This window comes from Podarcis melisellensis (assembly GCF_964234715.1).
Source record: "Podarcis melisellensis genome assembly, chromosome: 8".
NCBI classification, from domain to species: domain Eukaryota; kingdom Metazoa; phylum Chordata; class Lepidosauria; order Squamata; family Lacertidae; genus Podarcis; species Podarcis melisellensis.
The window spans coordinates 33,674,129-33,690,678 of NC_138540.1; the positions used below are offsets into that span (position 1 = coordinate 33,674,129).

Sequence of the window (16,550 nt, forward strand, 5' to 3'; positions counted from 1 at the left end):
CATTAAATACACACACATGCCCTCACTCACCCTGTACAGTATAATTAATATTCTGATTAATAACTGTTGAAGCGCAGTTAATGAGGGCAAAACTTGGGGGGGGGCACTCCCTATTTTAAAGAAGTTTCAGTTTAAGATCACGTTCATCTGCTAAAAACTCCAAACAGTACTTTTGGTTGGGATTACTTTGTGCTGTATTCACATGCTCAATTTACCCAGAAGTTCTAGGGTGAAACTAGATGTGAGGTGGTCATACACTTACCTTGCTGCATCTGTAAAATAGATGTGTTTGCAATTCCCCCCTACTCGACCTGCTTATCTCTACTTCCAATCACAGAGTGGAAAGCAACTTTAAAAGAGGGAGAGAGGTGGACAGGGAAAGAACTGCAGACGATTGGAGACTTCAGCTCTCTTGCCCTTTTCTGTCCGTGCTGCACTTTTTATGGGACTGCCATCGTCGTATCTAGTTTGACCTTAGCAAGAAGGTACAAACAGGCAGACTTCTTCCAGTGTAACCAACCCTCCTCTCCATTTTGTTCCTCGTTTGCACGGGAGAATTCGAGTGCACCCTTTAAATAGCACATGAGAATTAAAAGTGTATAGCCTTATTGTAGAGGACAGTGGCCTAAATGCAAGAATCCACAGCTAGTTCATGTATTTTCTCTTTCACTGATAAATACATCAGAGGTGACTGAAAGCATTTTTGCTTATCATCAGCCTTCTACTTTTTTCAATCCAAGACTTAGGTTCATTTTTATTCTGGCCTGAAGCTTTTGTATGCCTTTACCAATAGCAGTTGTACATATTTTCTCTTCTGTTGCACAAGAGCAACAATAGTACCTCTAAAGAAATGCAGGGGATTTTCCCCCCTCCCATCTGTAAAACATTACTATTTTTTCGGAACCAGTTTATAGGCACTGCATCTGTTCAGTCAAGAAGAGAGACATAAATAAACCTGTGCTCAGGATAGCAGTTAAGTGTTCTTAGCTGACTGGCATCGAATTATAACTAGGAATGACAATCAGCAAGTTTTTACTTCATTTGCCTTGTGCATGGGGGATACGTTTCCTCACTTTGTAATAATGTAATTTTACATGTCTTCAAGTACATATTTTAAAACTTCGCAGGCTTTCCTGTTGTGCCTAAGTATTATTATGTGCCAGCTGACTTTGTTGAACTGGAAAAGAAAAATCCTGGCAGTCAGAAACGATTTCCCAGCAACCATGGGCGAGATGGAAAATTCTTTCTCTGGGGACAGTCGCTTTATATCATTGCAAAACTTCTTGGTAAGTAGACACCTGCAAAAGTAGAAGAATTTGAGTTTTCTCAGATTTGATATGTGCCCCTGCTTGCCTCCAAAGTTGTATTTGTGTGACTATGAGAACTTTCAGACTGTGTTTGTCACCTGATGGTCAGTTCAGATTTAACACATTAGCCCAATTGAGATAGAATATTCTTGAGCCAACGATTAATCAGTTTAATGGGCAGAGAATGAACCACTCACCCACCTGGTTTCTCCTTGCCTCACCCCTCATATCCCTAGCTTCAACACTGGTGGTGTGACTTGTTTCCTCTCACAGCCAAATACAAAAGTATGGTTTAAGCAAGGCTTCCTAACCAGGACATGAAGCCAGAGTAAACAGGGGTAAAACTACAGTTTCCTGGTGTAAATGTAACAAGAAACTGTGGTTTGAACAAGCTTCACCTTCAGTGCTGAAGATGGAATGGTGGGAGGAGTATGTGAGCACATGTTTTGTTCATGGTTTATTGGCCTGAGATCATTATCTCTGAACTAGGTCTTTGTACACATTCAAAAATATTTCTATCAGAATGGATAGCCTGTGCAGCTTTCATGTAGATAGCCCTATGAGCCGAAACTGGATTCATGATCACTGTAATTCACAAAACCTGCTACAATCACCATGTATGGATAACCCATTCTGGAAAAATATGTTCAGATGCATTGAACCATTGAAATACCAGCTTCTACATTTCATCGCTTTTCTGGGGATTTATTCAAATGCCAAACTTTAAATCCATTGCTTTTTTATTCTTGCATGCTCCAGAGTAATAATGATGACAAATGCTTTGGGCTATAAAGAGACAAATGATGAATTGTTGGTGGTTTGCTTTCAGTTGACGGTTTAGTAAGTGTTAAAGATATCGACCCAGTGAAGCGTTACATACCTCCCCAAGATCAACGGAACGTTAGCATGAGATATTCAAATCAGGTATGATTGTGTTTAATAAGCTGATTTTTTAAAAAATACAGTTGAGAGGCATGCCATTTATTAATATGTTGCAGCAGTAGTAATATTGCATTAGTCCCTGCTGGGGTTTGTTCTGTACGAAACAAATACTAAGAGTTCAGATGGCGTAAGTGAACTCTATGCATCCTCAGAGAAAGTGCTGGGTAGACATTTATTTTGAGTGGCTTGTTAAAGTTTCTGGCTGCCCGAAACTTTATTTTATTTCTAATAGGATGGTATACCAGCCTGAACAGAGCAAGCTATAACTTCAGATAGTAAATGGCAAGGTGAGGTGGTGTTATGGCCACTTTTAACTTCATGGACCTGTTTGTTGCAGTGTGTTTCTCCTCTGCTGGCTGGGGGGGGGGGGGAAATACTCACATGGTTTACTTTTTCAGCGGAGTATTTGCTCTTTCTCACTTTGGGGCAGTTGAGGTTGTAGCATCAGCCAGGTCTTCAGAAAAGCTTTCTTGAAGAAGTGACTCTCTCCTTCCCCCCAACATAGTGGCGCTCTAGGGGTCAGATCAGTCAACTAAGTACATGCCAGCCCCTCCATCTGCTCAGTGTATCTGCCCCTCCCCATATGTGTGTAATGGGAGGGACCATGTGAATAGGCCTATGATGTGAACCATGTGGCTATAGGTTAATTTTATTTATTTATTTATTTATTTATTTATTTATTTATTTATTTATAATATTTTATACCTCTTAATGTGCATAGACCCTATGCCAGTAGAACCGAAATATAAATACTTGTCACAAAATAAAGCAAAGAAACAATTGAAACATTAAAAACAGAACAGTGCAGCAAAACATAATCTAGGGAAAGCCTGCTTATTCCCTTCTGTAAGTAGATAAGGATGTTGAAGGTGGACCAGGCACACCAGGTGGGCAGGGAGAGCAAATCCCCCCTCCACCTACCCAAAGATAGTACACTGTGGATCCATCAGTTCTGTTCCATCTGGATCACAGCTCACATTGTAATAGTTCTAGGTATACTGCAGTACAGAAAATAAAGTCAAGTCTGATTTTTGTTTTTTTCCTCATGACACAAATGTCAGACATCTTTCACTGATACCCCTAACTCTCATTTCATTTCATTATTTTTATTTATTTATTTATTGAAATACTTTATCTGAATGTTTGCTAATGTATGCATAGTCATAGTGTACAGATGAAAGTTACAGATGCTCCTGTCTGTGTTTGGTTTGAAGTGTTAAAAGAACCGGCCAAAAATGGAATCTGAAACTGGAACACAAAACGTTTCACCTAATAATGATGTCTTCAGAACCCAAACACCACTTCACTTCTTAAAAGTGCTTTCTTCCTTTTCCTCTACAAAATGTATCAAATTAAACCATCTCATTTTGTTCAAAAGCAAATTAAAAAATCCATTTAGTCATCTCAATGTATATAACATTAGATAGGCTTGTGGAAGCAAAATCAATCAGCCCAAATTTAACACTTTTTAAAAAAGCAATCCCATTCATTAATGGGGTTCATTGAAGTTATTCTCATTAGTAATAAAACAATTTAATCAGACTCAAGGTTTGTTGTAACACAGATTGCCATTACAAAAGTCTTTTTCTAGTAATTGGCACCATTTTATATAAGCAGTTATCTTGGATCCAAATCTATCAAAAGCAGCTTTTTCTGGCACCAAAAGCTGGAATATAAGCATGAAGGACTCTATGCAGGAAAATGCTGGTCTGGAAGGCTTAAGCTTGCACGATGCTGCACTAAAGCATCAAAACAGAAAATTCCCCAGTAAACTGAGCATCAGAGTGATCAAACACTCTGGCATTAAACACTCTGCTAAAATAACGGGTAGGATCCTTGCCAAAAGTCCAGCAGGGGTTCTGGTGGAAGAGAGAAGGAGGCATTTTGTGGCAGTTCTGCCTTGCCTCATGCCACCTCCTATCCTAATCAGTGGGGTCTCTCATCAAATGCCAAAGCAAGGGTTAATGTTGTGTGCCTTGAGCTCACACGCTCCCTCCTGCAATTAATCAATTACTTCTGGATTGCAGTGAACCATACTTTCCCATTATATCAGAACTGACAAAAATAAAGGGCACTTGCCCTCTAAACCAGGACTGTAAACCAACTTCAGACCATGTTTGGCTTTCCCTGTGGCTATGAAAATAAAAACAAATCATACAACATAAGCATATGCAGGCCATATATATATCATTGATATGGGGCAAAATCTGACTTTTCTTGGTGCAAAATGTGGGTTACCTTGGAGCAAAAATTGGTAATTCCGACCCTACAGCGTATAGACCTGCCTTTAAACCCATACAGGCTTGATTGAGGTTGGGTTGTGGCCATTCCCTTTGTGCAGCTGGTCATTTGGGAGTGCATCGTGGCATTCTATCACCATAAAAACAAAGAAGGCACATGCTGATTTGTTTCTTCCAGCCAGCACCATAAAATATCTTTATTCAAGCATTTCCCCTTCAGTCATAAAGCAGACAGAATCGCAAATCCAATAAATAAGTCATAAAAGGTTCCTTCCTTCCCTCCACAATGGATTCATCAGGCATTTATTAAAAGTTCATTTGCATTTAACCTTGCTTTACAACCTGTGTGTTTGAGCTGCAGTCTTCCATTGCTATATCTGATGCTGCCAAATATTCCTTAGATTAGTGATGGTGGTGAAGGTGGAAGATTGTTCTGCATATTTAGGATTTGTCAAATCCCTCCGCGGGCTGGTTTAGTTATTTAAACCTGGGGCGTGGAGCCTGTCACCCTCCATATGTTGCAGTCCTGCCTCTGAATTAAACCCACAATTGCCCCACTTCTTCATACCATTAGAGGCAGCTTATAAATATGACTGAAATCATATTTTAAAAATTGTAAAAACAAAATTGCTAAGTTGAAACTGACCACACCATTTTTCTAGCCATGTTAATATGACATTCACAGGCATGTTCATTAGCCTGTGTCACCATGTGGTTTGGGGTTCATGCAGTAAACATGCCACCATGAAGAATTCCCACTTCTGCTTTGTGGGGAAGGAGTGTTACATGTTCCTGAACAATGTGATGATGTAGCAGGTGTGTGTGCATCATTGGGTATTATAGTGTATTACACCCAGGGACAGAGGCTGGGGAATAGATTTAGTATTGAAAGTATCTAAGTTCTTTGTTCAAACTTAGGGATTGTTGCTGATCACCCAGATAGTTGCACTTTCACCTTTACTCCACCACCTTTAGAAAAGGTATGGATCCTGTATACATGATCAGATCCTGAGAGAGATCTGAATGATTTTCATAGCTTTTAGCCCTTTTTGATTCAACTCAGCTCTGTTGATTAAGGTCACACACCAATCACACACACACACCAGGATTTTCTGAGAATTGTAGCTCAGAGTGTGTATTTTAGGAATCTTCAACAAAATTATTGGCACCTCACCAAACTACAAATCCCAGGTTTTCTTGGGGGACAGCTAGCTAAGGTGGTATAAAATTTGTCCACGTTAGCAAATGTAGATAGAGCTTGAAACCACAGGGAGTTCACACTGCCTGGTTCCATCTTCAGCAGGTCTCTTGCAGTATAAGATAACAATAAAGCTTTATTTTCAAGCCTGTATTAACACTTGTAATGCTGCTTAGATCATATTCTAATGTGGGCACAGTGGCTTATTTTAACTCATGTTATAAAAACTTTGTCTCCGTACTCCTTTTAAAGAATTCTTAATGTACTGAAAAAGATTCAGTTCTAATGAAAGTACCAGGATTTACAAACAAAGCCTAACGAGCACAAATTATGCTTATATGGGGAACGAAAAACTCAAGATATTTCAGATACACACAAACACAAATTCCCTTGAATGTTGTATAAAATTAGATGTGCCATGTTTAAGGATTCTGACACTGTGATTGTAGATCTTTCTCCTTAAGACTCCTTGTGGGTTATGTGTCCACATTATCCTGTACAGGAAATAAGGCCTTGCTGAGTGATTTATAATGGATTGCCTTTAAATGCAGCATTATCTCTCTGGAGTGCATTAGCAGTTATTACAGCTAAAGCTAAGCCATCAAAGCCTATAGAGGCCTCTAGAATTCACTGCAGCAAAGTGACAGATTTTGAATGTGCTAGAACACCGACCAAGCACCGTTGGAAAACCACCCCAGCATAGAGCTGTGTCAACTCAGCATTCATTCTGTATGTCTATTGAAATTATAGAGTTTCACAGTGCTTTAAAGACATTTTTCTCTGATACATCTGGGCTTGTGACATCATGTAAAGTCACCATAATGCCATTTTAAGAATTTTTTTTAAAAAATTATTATTATTTTACTCTGTGATACCATAGAATGAAAATAGCACAAGGCGGAGGTGCAGTGACTGGGCTATACCTGTACTAGTCTATTGAATGGCATCTGGTCAATATTCAGTGGGAGATATTAAGGGGGTTGTTAATGGTTGGCTTGGCACTGTCAGGTGACTTGCAACACTTTGGGTTTAGAGAACTTGTGATCCTTCAGATATTGTAAAAATCCCCAACACCCCTTACTATTGGCTGCACTGGTTGGGGCTAATGGGAATTGGAGTGTAACAACATCTGGAGGGCCACAGGTTCTCCATCCAGCACTATAGGAAATTGCTGTTAATCTCAGGTGGCTATTGACTGACAGAGCAAAGAAGGCATTTGTGTTGTGGCTTCTGATTTAGGACTGCCACACACACACACACACACACAGAGAGAGAGAGAGAGAGAGAGAGAGAGAGAGAGAGAGAGAGAGAGAGAGAGAGATCTGTATTTGCTAAGATCCGTCTTTCGGAAATTCCATCGGAGTTGTGGGTGGCATAAGTGTGTTTGCCTTCCTCTGTAGCAATTCCAAGGGAGGTATTTTTTGATGATAAGTTATATTTCTTCTGAAAGTTTTGCTTGATTGTCAGCATTTGCTGGTTCAACATCCTGCAGTAGGCAGAGGCCCTGGCCTTGAAAAACGTAAGAGTAAGCTGTGCTCTTCTAAGTAGAGACATCTTGGGGCACTTTACACCTGAAACGGTCCTGCGACTGGAGAAGTTTCTGTAAGTCGTGCCCCCTAGAGAGTGGCTAAGAGCAGGGAGGCCTGATTAGGATTCGTCTCTGTCTGACTTGATTCTCCTGTTTTGGAGTAGATTAGATTCCATTTTTCTGGATGAACCAAGTTTCATTCTGGGTCCACATAAGTTCAAGTGGCTTTCCAGAAATGTCCCTCAACCTTCCTTCCTTCCTTCCTTCCTTCCTTCCTTCCTTCCTTCCTTCCTTCCTTCCTGTGGACACAACTATGTATGCCTAGTCCAGTTTTTTAAAAAAGTAATGAATAAATCATGATGAATAAATATGCCTTTTTCAGATGTCTGATCTCTCACCGTCTTTATCTTTCAAAGAGTTGCTTTTGCTTTTGGGGTAATAATAAGAAGCAGCATTCCAGTTTTAAGCACCAAAGAGAGTTGTTTGCAGAGTCCTCCCCACTTCCCAGACTGACTTTTCTCACAGCCAGGCACTCTAAAATAAAAATGACTGAAGCATCAAGTCACCTAGAGAAAAGATTGCAGCTCCTTGTTGATAAAGCACTTCATCAAGTGCAGCTATCCATGAAATCCTGCTCACTAGCAAAAAGATTTAAATGAGAAATAAAAGCAGCAGCCATTTATTATCAGGCAAAACCGCAACCAGATTTTTATTCTCGACAGTATTTGTCCATTAAACTTGTGTACCGAAATTCTTTTGCTTATATATATATATATTTCTTTGGGAAATAAAATGCAAAATATCAGACCAGAGCAGCTGCTTTTCTTGATTGCAAATAAGAATCTTCCTACTTCTCGCTATTTGTGAAAAACCTCCTCTCTCCCCTGCAACCCTGATTGTTATCTGAAGTACAAAATTCTTATCAAGGCCACCTTCCCAAATGACTATATTTGTCCAAACAGGAGAAAAAATGCCATCAAAAACAAGGGCACACATTTAATTACAATTCCAGTTTTTGTGTCCCTACATTTCTCCATCTTTCTGAAAGCGGCACACACTTTGTCCCGTCCCTCCCCCACCCGCCGGAATCTGGTGTAGTGAATAGCAACATCCAGAATCCCACTGTAAAGGCTGTTGTTGAGTGGTCGTTAAAAAAATAGAATAAAAGGCTTGCAACCATGGTGTCATGCCAGGCAGATCAAAACTGAATCTCTTTAATAACACCTGGAAATGGCCCACTGCAGAAGTCCACCAGTATCCGTGATTTTCCTGACTGCACTGTATGCTGTTTTGTCTGACACAGAGCTGCCTGACTGGAATTTAATCACCCCCAGTGTTCAGGTAGATGGGACTTCAGTATTCTGCTCTTGTATTCTCCCATCTCACAGACTGCAGCTGTTCCCTCGGAGTAGCTGAAAGTAGTTACACACCTAAATCCAGGGTCTTTATGAGCAAGGTTGTCAATTCATTTCTAGGCAAGAGGATCCCATGCCTTTAATAGCTACATGACAGGGTGATGCTCAGCTTCCTTGCAAGAGTCGTGGGCTAATTCAGAAACATGCAGAAAAAAATAGCTTGCATATTCCTCCACAGTTACATTAGGATCCATTAGAAGGGCAAACCTCACATGGAATCGGCAACATCTGCTATAGCAAGCTATCCCCAGGGAAGCTGATTTTCTTAAAGCAGGGAGCTCTGGCTAACTGAACTTGCAGCAATGCACCCTGCATTTATTAAAAGAGAACAGCAGTGTTTGCATCCCACCGCAATACAAAATGTACACCTCAATTCACATCAGGCACCTCTGATCATGGAATGGATTGCAGCCATTTTTTCCAACGGTGTATGGCAACTATGATTTTCACCAAAAACAAACCGCAATCTGTGGTAAGCAGGTGTAGTACAAGTGAAATGCATTGTGTATAGTTTTATTTATGTATTTATTTTGATTTAGAAAAATATATATACTACTTAAAAAACCCCACACATCTAAGTAGTGTCATCACAATGAGTTATAGCTAGCCAGTGTAAAACCCTTCATGCTAAAAACAGAGGAAATTATTTTCTTTTCTCTTAAGCTTTTTTTATTGCCATCCAATTATTGATTTCTAATTTATACGGACAATTTATATGCCACTTATATTTTAACAGATCTCTAAGCAGTGTTACAACATATCAGAAGACATGATAAAGACAAAAAATACAAAAATACAGAGAATTTCTGTAAGACACAGCTAAACTAAAGGACCCACATTCGCATCAAAATAAGTATTATTCATAAAAGCCAGCTACAAAAATTCAAAGAGAGTTTACATTGTAAAACGCGGTCAATGGTTAAACAAAGTACCCTCTGTGAGGGGAGAGAGACTTTGTGCTGGCTTTTCCCGCCTACCTTGCCCCACCTTCATAAGAACTTCTTCCAGAGGAAGAACTGTGAGGGGCGAGAGACATTGTCTGTCATTATGGGATGACCTGTGCTGCCCCAACTCCAGCCCAAGAAACCTTCAGAAGGGCATTACGGCCATGGGCATTATGTCTATGTGTATATTAAGGAGCTGAATGGAGTGAAATATTATGAGTCATGGGGGTGGAGAGAGAGTGCAAGTCAATTCAAAAGTTTGCTTTCTGTTTTGCTTATTTCTGGTTGCTATTTTGTTAATGTTGTTAATATTTCATAGATTATGAATGATGCAATACTTTATGAATGCTATAATATATTATTTTCGTAGTAATTGTGCTGTTTTGCCTTTTTAGTTATTTTGTTAATAGCATTTTACTGTTATTGTTTTACTGATGATTTATAATTGTTTTGCTGTTGATTTGTTAATTCATCTATATGATTTATGCTGTATTTGTGATGCTCTGTTATGTTCTATAATGTTATTTTTTGTTTTGTTTTTGTAAGTCACTTTGCAACTCATTTAAGAATAAGAATAAGAATTTTATTATTTATACACCGCCCAGCCGCTCTGGGCAGCTTCCAGCAGAATATAAAAATATAATAAAACGTCAAATGTTAAAAACTTCCCGATACAGGGCTGCCTTCTAACATTGTGTAGTTCCTTATCTCCTTGACATCTGATGGGAGGGCATTACACAGGAATGAAAAGTGGCATGGAAATATAATAAATCAAATAAAACCAAACCTCTATAAACATCTGGAAATAAAATATTACAAGTGAGAATAAACTAAAAGGATCAGTTTCTGGGCAGCTTGCGGGGCACAGGTTGGGGACCCCTGTAATAAGGTTTCTTTAACTTATGTTATTTAAGAATACGGGGAGGGAAACTTAAATAATTAGTGATATAACCTATTTGCACACATGCCTCACCTCAGAGATTGGCATATGCTCAGATGTAGAAATGGACACTCAACCATACTTGTGCATTCCTTTGTAGAGATCTGATCTGCGTACTCCAAGGAATGCACGGGGGGGGGGGGTTGTCATCACACTCCCATCTTAGGTAGAGGAGCTCTCTATATACTGTCAATGTACATTGTTTGCTATGAGGAGTGTGTGCAGCAGATGAAAGCAGCATTGGTGCTGGAAAATCATCAATAGACTTGCAGTTCTTGGCAAAATACATGAAGGTTTTGTTTTGTTAATGATGCAAGGTATGCCTAATAAATCAAATGCTGTTGATTCTCTCCCTTCCCTTCGCTTTTGATGCAAAAATAGTAAAAAATAAATAAATGAAGGAACCCGTCCTTAACATCCCACTATTGCATCACTCAAAAGTGCATTGACAATTCAGCTCCTCAGGTGGCATTGAGATTTATGTGTGCTACCTCCCTGGTGCTCCATTTCCCTGTCTGCACCGTCAAATTGATTAGTGGGCAATAAAGAGCGAGGGAAAGCAGCAATGCGGCCAGACGATGTCAATCATATTAATGAATGGTTATTGTTCATGTTGTCCTTGTATCTCATTGTGGCTCACAATCAGCCAACACATTCCACCAATAAAAATGTTGGTTTTACTCTTGTGTTTTAAGGGTCCTCTTGAAAATGACCTGGTGGTCCAAGTCGCGCTGATTGCTGAAAGCCAACGGTAAGCCATTCAGATAAGTGATCTGAGTCTCAGTGCTTGGATTTGAATGCATTATTTGGAGACTTGTGTGACTGAACTGGAAACTTTGTGATTTGAGACTTAGAACTGTTTTGATGGACTACATGGGATTGTGAATGCTCGAGCCTCAGAGCTGTTTTCAGGCAAAACAGTGTGCAGTATTCTTATAAGAACAATCTGCAGACTATTGGGCAGTATGAATCCCCTGGACTGACCAGACTTGGTATACATATTAGGAACATGGCTTGGTGCCTTTTCTTGGTCAAAAGAGCAGCAATTTCTGTGTGCTGAATTTCAGGATCCAGCTCAAATCTCCTGTTCTAATGCTGAGTCCCCAACGTGCCCTGAGATGCCCAACTCTCTAATGGTCCCTGTCTCACCTGTTTGCTAATTTAAAAAAAATATATATTTTGCTTTCTGGTGGTGTGATGCAGGGGTGACTAAGTTTTTTTCAGGGGAGGAGCTGTTTGCCTCTGTTTCACTTGTTCTGATTGGATGCAGTTGTTTTGCTTGTTGGGGGTTAGTGCTGAGGATTCCCAGTTTTTCTTCTGTGAAATGGGTAGTTTGTGATACCCACAACTGTTTATTAGATTTCCAAATGTGTCCCTGGGCTCATTTTTTTTGTAGACACCCCTCCCCGACTCTAGTTAAGTTCCCCAGCTCTAGGAAATGATGGGTTTTGGTAGCAACTATCCCATGTGGTCCCAGCTTGGCTCTAGTAGCTTTCGATAGTTTAATTCTTTAAGGAGACATTTTGAGAAATAGGTATTGCCAAACAAACATTTGCTGGCTTGCTGGCTTTAGCACATGTTCTGTCACACTAAGACATCCTATTTCTAACAGTCTCATCACAGTCTTACAGCCTCTGTGGGGTGGATTGCATTCTAGGTGTGAAATCCAGTATTTCTTTCAAAGCCATTTGCTACCAACATCCATATTTAATAGGAGGCTCCAGTTCTGCTGCATTCTAATTCCTTGTGATTTCCATTTTTTTTAAAAAAGCCTGCAGGTTTTCTTGAACACATACGGAATCCAGACACAGACTCCTCAGCAGGTTGAACCCATCCAGATATGGCCACAACAGGAGCTTGTGAAAGTAAGACATTGTTTTCAACATTATAGGAAGACCTCTTTTTTCTTTGCTTACTAAATATGCTTCCTATGCTGTGATGAATCATCTGGTGTCTGTTCCATTCCAGCGATACCTGAAACTCTCCGAAATATGTATGGTGTTGTTCAGTAAATACACATTTAATTACAAAACTGGGAATAACTTTAGAAATAAGGTGGGAATGAATCATGGTGAGATGCAGTAGATGATGTACTTTCTTTGGTATCTAGGAAATCTCTAATATGTGTTCAGTACTTGTACTTAAGAGCAAGGAATGCTCCTAATGCTGTTGTAATCTCAAGTTCATTGTATTGAATAATGTTATTCAGGTAATCTTCGTTGAATAATGAAGCGTTCTTATCAGTATTGTTTGTCCATAAGTTTCATAATGGTGATGATAAAGCTTCACTATTCAGTAATGGACAGGATTTTTATTTTAAGGGGTGTGTGTGCGCAAAAAAATTATTTCTTCTGTCTGGTATCTTCCAAGTTTCATTCTAACCACTCTTAAAAAGACAAGGGGCCACTCTCTCTGAAATCCTTTCCTGTGCTCACTTTTCTTTCCAAGTAGCTCCACACCCTCCTAGTGGGAAAGAGGGTGTTCTTTCCCTAGATATTCTGTAACGAGATGACCTTTAATTTCTAAAAAGGTCACTCTGCTGCAGAACCATTGACCATGCTCCCTGTAGTCTACTTGGCTCAGAAAGCAGCAGATGGATTGCCTTGGCAAGGGCCCTAAGAGTTAATGTGTTCAGTGAAGCTATCTTGTGTGCAAAAAGTACTAACTGGTGAGGTTTTTTTTGGGTGTTCCAGATCATTTCCCTCTCCTGTTCACATTCACTTGTCATCTCTTCTCTCAGAGACCATAAATATCCTCTTTTAGCCTGAAGGAGCATCTAATCTTAAAACCTAAGGATTAGTCATTCCAGAAACCACACTGACCCATCCCAGCTAAGACCCTGCTTCCCAAGCTAAGGGGGCTGCTATTTACCCCAGCAGCTGCTTGAAATATATGTCAACGATTTATGTATATATTCAACCATTTATACATCTATTCAACCAGTGCTCCTTTTTGGTAAAAGAAATGAGGTGTTGGTACTCATATAGTGATAAAAGTGCCGTGAGTGCAAAAAAAAAAGAGAGGTTCTGGTACTCCATATTGATGAGTACCACACACACACACACACACACACACACACACACAAAATTCAGTGAGTGTTTAACTTATCAAGGCTTTACTTCTATCTAAATGAATGGGACATTTATTTGTTTGTTTGTTTTTAGTTTAAATTGTTGGTCGCTTTTTCACCAAGGTCACTCAAATATATAAACAACGTATCCACAAACAAACACATTAAAATTGTCATAAGAGAAAACGAAGACAAATCTAAAAGACAATATTATTTTTAAAAGACAGAATTAAAACATCCTACCTGCTCAAGACAGCCACAGAAAATTAAAAGCCAAACGCCTGTTGAAAAAGAAATGATTTTTCCTGGCACATAAAAATATGGAATTCTGGTGCAAGTCAAGCCTGTCCAGGGTGGGGGCATTCCACAAGTGGGAAGCCACCACTGAAAAGGCTGGGCTCTTTTCAAGCTCTCAATAACTTATCAAATTCGGGTAGGGAAAATGGCATCTTACCTGCATCATTTGGTTGTTACTTCAATCCCTTAAGAATACTGAAGGGGATACTTTTTGTCATTTTGCAACGAAAACCTTTTACATTTCTTTGTATACAACGACAACACACACACATGTGCACAGACACATGTATTACAGATCCATATAGGTGCTCATTGCACCTGGGAGTAAATTTTCCATCAGGGATTAATTCTGCTGCAAGCTGACTTTATCTTAAAAGCACAAACTTGCAACAGTGATTTCTTATTTCTAAAGTTATTTTAGGAAAACCAAACCCTGTTAGGCTATAAGGGTCCATTGGACACCTTCCTTTAGTTGCTATGAGTCCACCTGTGCAACTCTTCTGGTTTTCCCCCCTGGGCCTCTTGAAAGCCCATTGAGGAATTTAAGTTAACATTGTATGGCCCGGTATTCCCCAATAATTATTTATGTTAGACTGTATTTTTGGACTATTATATCAATAAAAAGTATTTATGTTAAAATGGAGCCAGTTTGAAATCTTTTATTTCTAGCTAGAACTTTAAAAAGGCCTGTTGGATTCCAGTAGCAAATAAATACTGCCTAACAGCATGCAAGCTGCGTTTTGTGCATTAGACTTTGTGCATTGTGATGTTTTTACAGGCTTACTTCCATCTGGGGGTCAATGACAAACTGGGACTCTCGGGAAGACCTGACCGACCAGTAGGCTGCCTTGGAACATCAAAGGTCCGTGCAAGAAATGGCTCTTCTGCATGCTTTCATTAGTGTGAATAGTGGAGGAGGTCTGTGTGTAAATATTGGAGGACAATTGAATTATCCTCTAAACTCTGAAAGCAATTCACATGGCTTAAGTTTACCAAAGGCTTTGCCCAGATTCTTTAAGGAAAAGTCACCTCTGTGGTTACTTGCCTGAAAATTTTCATGCATATGATAAAGTCAGGCACTTGCCTATGAAAGTTTATGTCAAACTCAAAATGGAGATAAAAGCTTCCTTCATTTGCATGATTTGTCTTAGTGCCGAGTTTTAATTATAAAACAGAATATGGATTTTTTCTTCTTCATAAGATTTGGTTAACAGCATCCTATATACAGTATTAAAGTAAATGTTTGTTTTTCCCTTTCGGTAGATTTATCGAATCCTTGGCAAGACTGTTGTTTGCTACCCAATAATCTTTGATCTAAGTGATTTCTTCATGTCTCAGGATGTGATGATGCTGATTGATGACATTAAGGTAGGTGTAAATGTGCACATGTAAAACCTGGTGCCCATTAAATGTTTTACTTTTTAAAAGTTAGGCAATGGCTCATTAGGCTGCAACCCTGAAAAGGAGGGCACACAGTTTTCATTTTGAGGCTACAACTCCATGTTTGCTTACTTGAAACTAAGCCTCACTGTCTTAATTCTGGGGAAGCCAGAATTGGGGGTGCACAGATCTCATGTTCACAGCACAGTGAATGTTGCTGCATTTGGAGTTGCACAAGAACATCAGTGGGGTTTGCATGCCTTTTCCTACACAGATGTAGAACATTTCCAACATTTCAAATGACACATCTAGGGTAAACATGAAGGCAGAGGATAGACAGCCTTGAGAAAGGGGGTATAATAGAATATTAAAGGGCAACTATAGCAACCATTGGGACATGGGTGGCGCTGTGGGTTAAACCACTGAGCCTAGGGCTTGCCGATCAGAAGGTCGGTGGTTCGAATCCCCGCGACGGGGTGAGCTCCCGTTGCTCGGTCCCTGCTCCTGCCAACCTAGCAGTTCGAAAGCACATCAAAGTGCAAGTAGATAAATAGGTACTGCTCCGTCGGGAAGGTAAATGGCGTTTCCGTGCGCTGCTCTGGTTCACCAGAAGCAGCTTAGTCATGCTGGCCACATGACCTGGAAGCTGTATGCCGGCTCCCTCAGCCAATAAACTGAGATGAGCACTGCAACCCCAGAGTCGGCCACGACTGGACCTAATGGTCAGGGGTCCCTTTACCTTTACAGCAGTCATTGGAAAGTATTGCAGAGTAGTCACCCACTATCACCCACTTTGTGAAATTCAGAATTATTTGCAGTGTTCTGTGCTATGGGAGAGAAGGCTGGACACCATATGGGGATGGTGGATATTAAATTGATTGAAGTTGGTAACAATACATGCTTGTATAGGTAGGCGTCAGAGTTATACATTCATGGATAGGGAGAAGTGTGACTGATGCAACAAGGGGGCAGTTACAGAAAACTGGTCACCTGTTAAAAGAGACCTTTCTTGGCTGGGCCATGGGGAGAAACAGCAGTTGAAATGCAGCTCTTCAATGAGAGATTTTGTTGACTCCCAATTAGCATCTGCTGGTTCATAGGGACTGTTCTGGGAACTTCGGAACAACATGCACCAAATGTCATTTCTCTGTTCTTTTCCTTTTGGTTCTTGGGCTTTTGAATGGCTTGATCTGGCAATTTGCATTTAGTAAAACCCTCTGTGTTGCAAAATCATTTGCAATAATCCCCACACTGGGTCAGTTCAGAAATGCTTTTATGATTTTTTAAGA

At 39.9% G+C, this 16,550-nt stretch overlaps 1 protein-coding gene across 8 annotated transcripts in view; it reads left to right on the plus strand.

Annotated features, from left to right (window-relative positions):
- The window catches only part of PHKB (phosphorylase kinase regulatory subunit beta), a 134,348-nt gene that overhangs the window by 79,165 nt on the left and 38,633 nt on the right, over window positions 1-16,550 (plus strand). For all 8 annotated transcript variants that reach the window (XM_081924005.1, XM_081924002.1, XM_081924001.1 and 5 more), the window contains 6 exons: window positions 1,128-1,286; window positions 2,137-2,231; window positions 11,210-11,265; window positions 12,286-12,379; window positions 14,660-14,743; window positions 15,145-15,249. In XM_081924005.1, coding sequence (XP_081780131.1) covers window positions 1,128-1,286; window positions 2,137-2,231; window positions 11,210-11,265; window positions 12,286-12,379; window positions 14,660-14,743; window positions 15,145-15,249 — 593 coding nt within the window. The remainder of the gene's footprint in view (window positions 1-1,127; window positions 1,287-2,136; window positions 2,232-11,209; window positions 11,266-12,285; window positions 12,380-14,659; window positions 14,744-15,144; window positions 15,250-16,550) is intronic.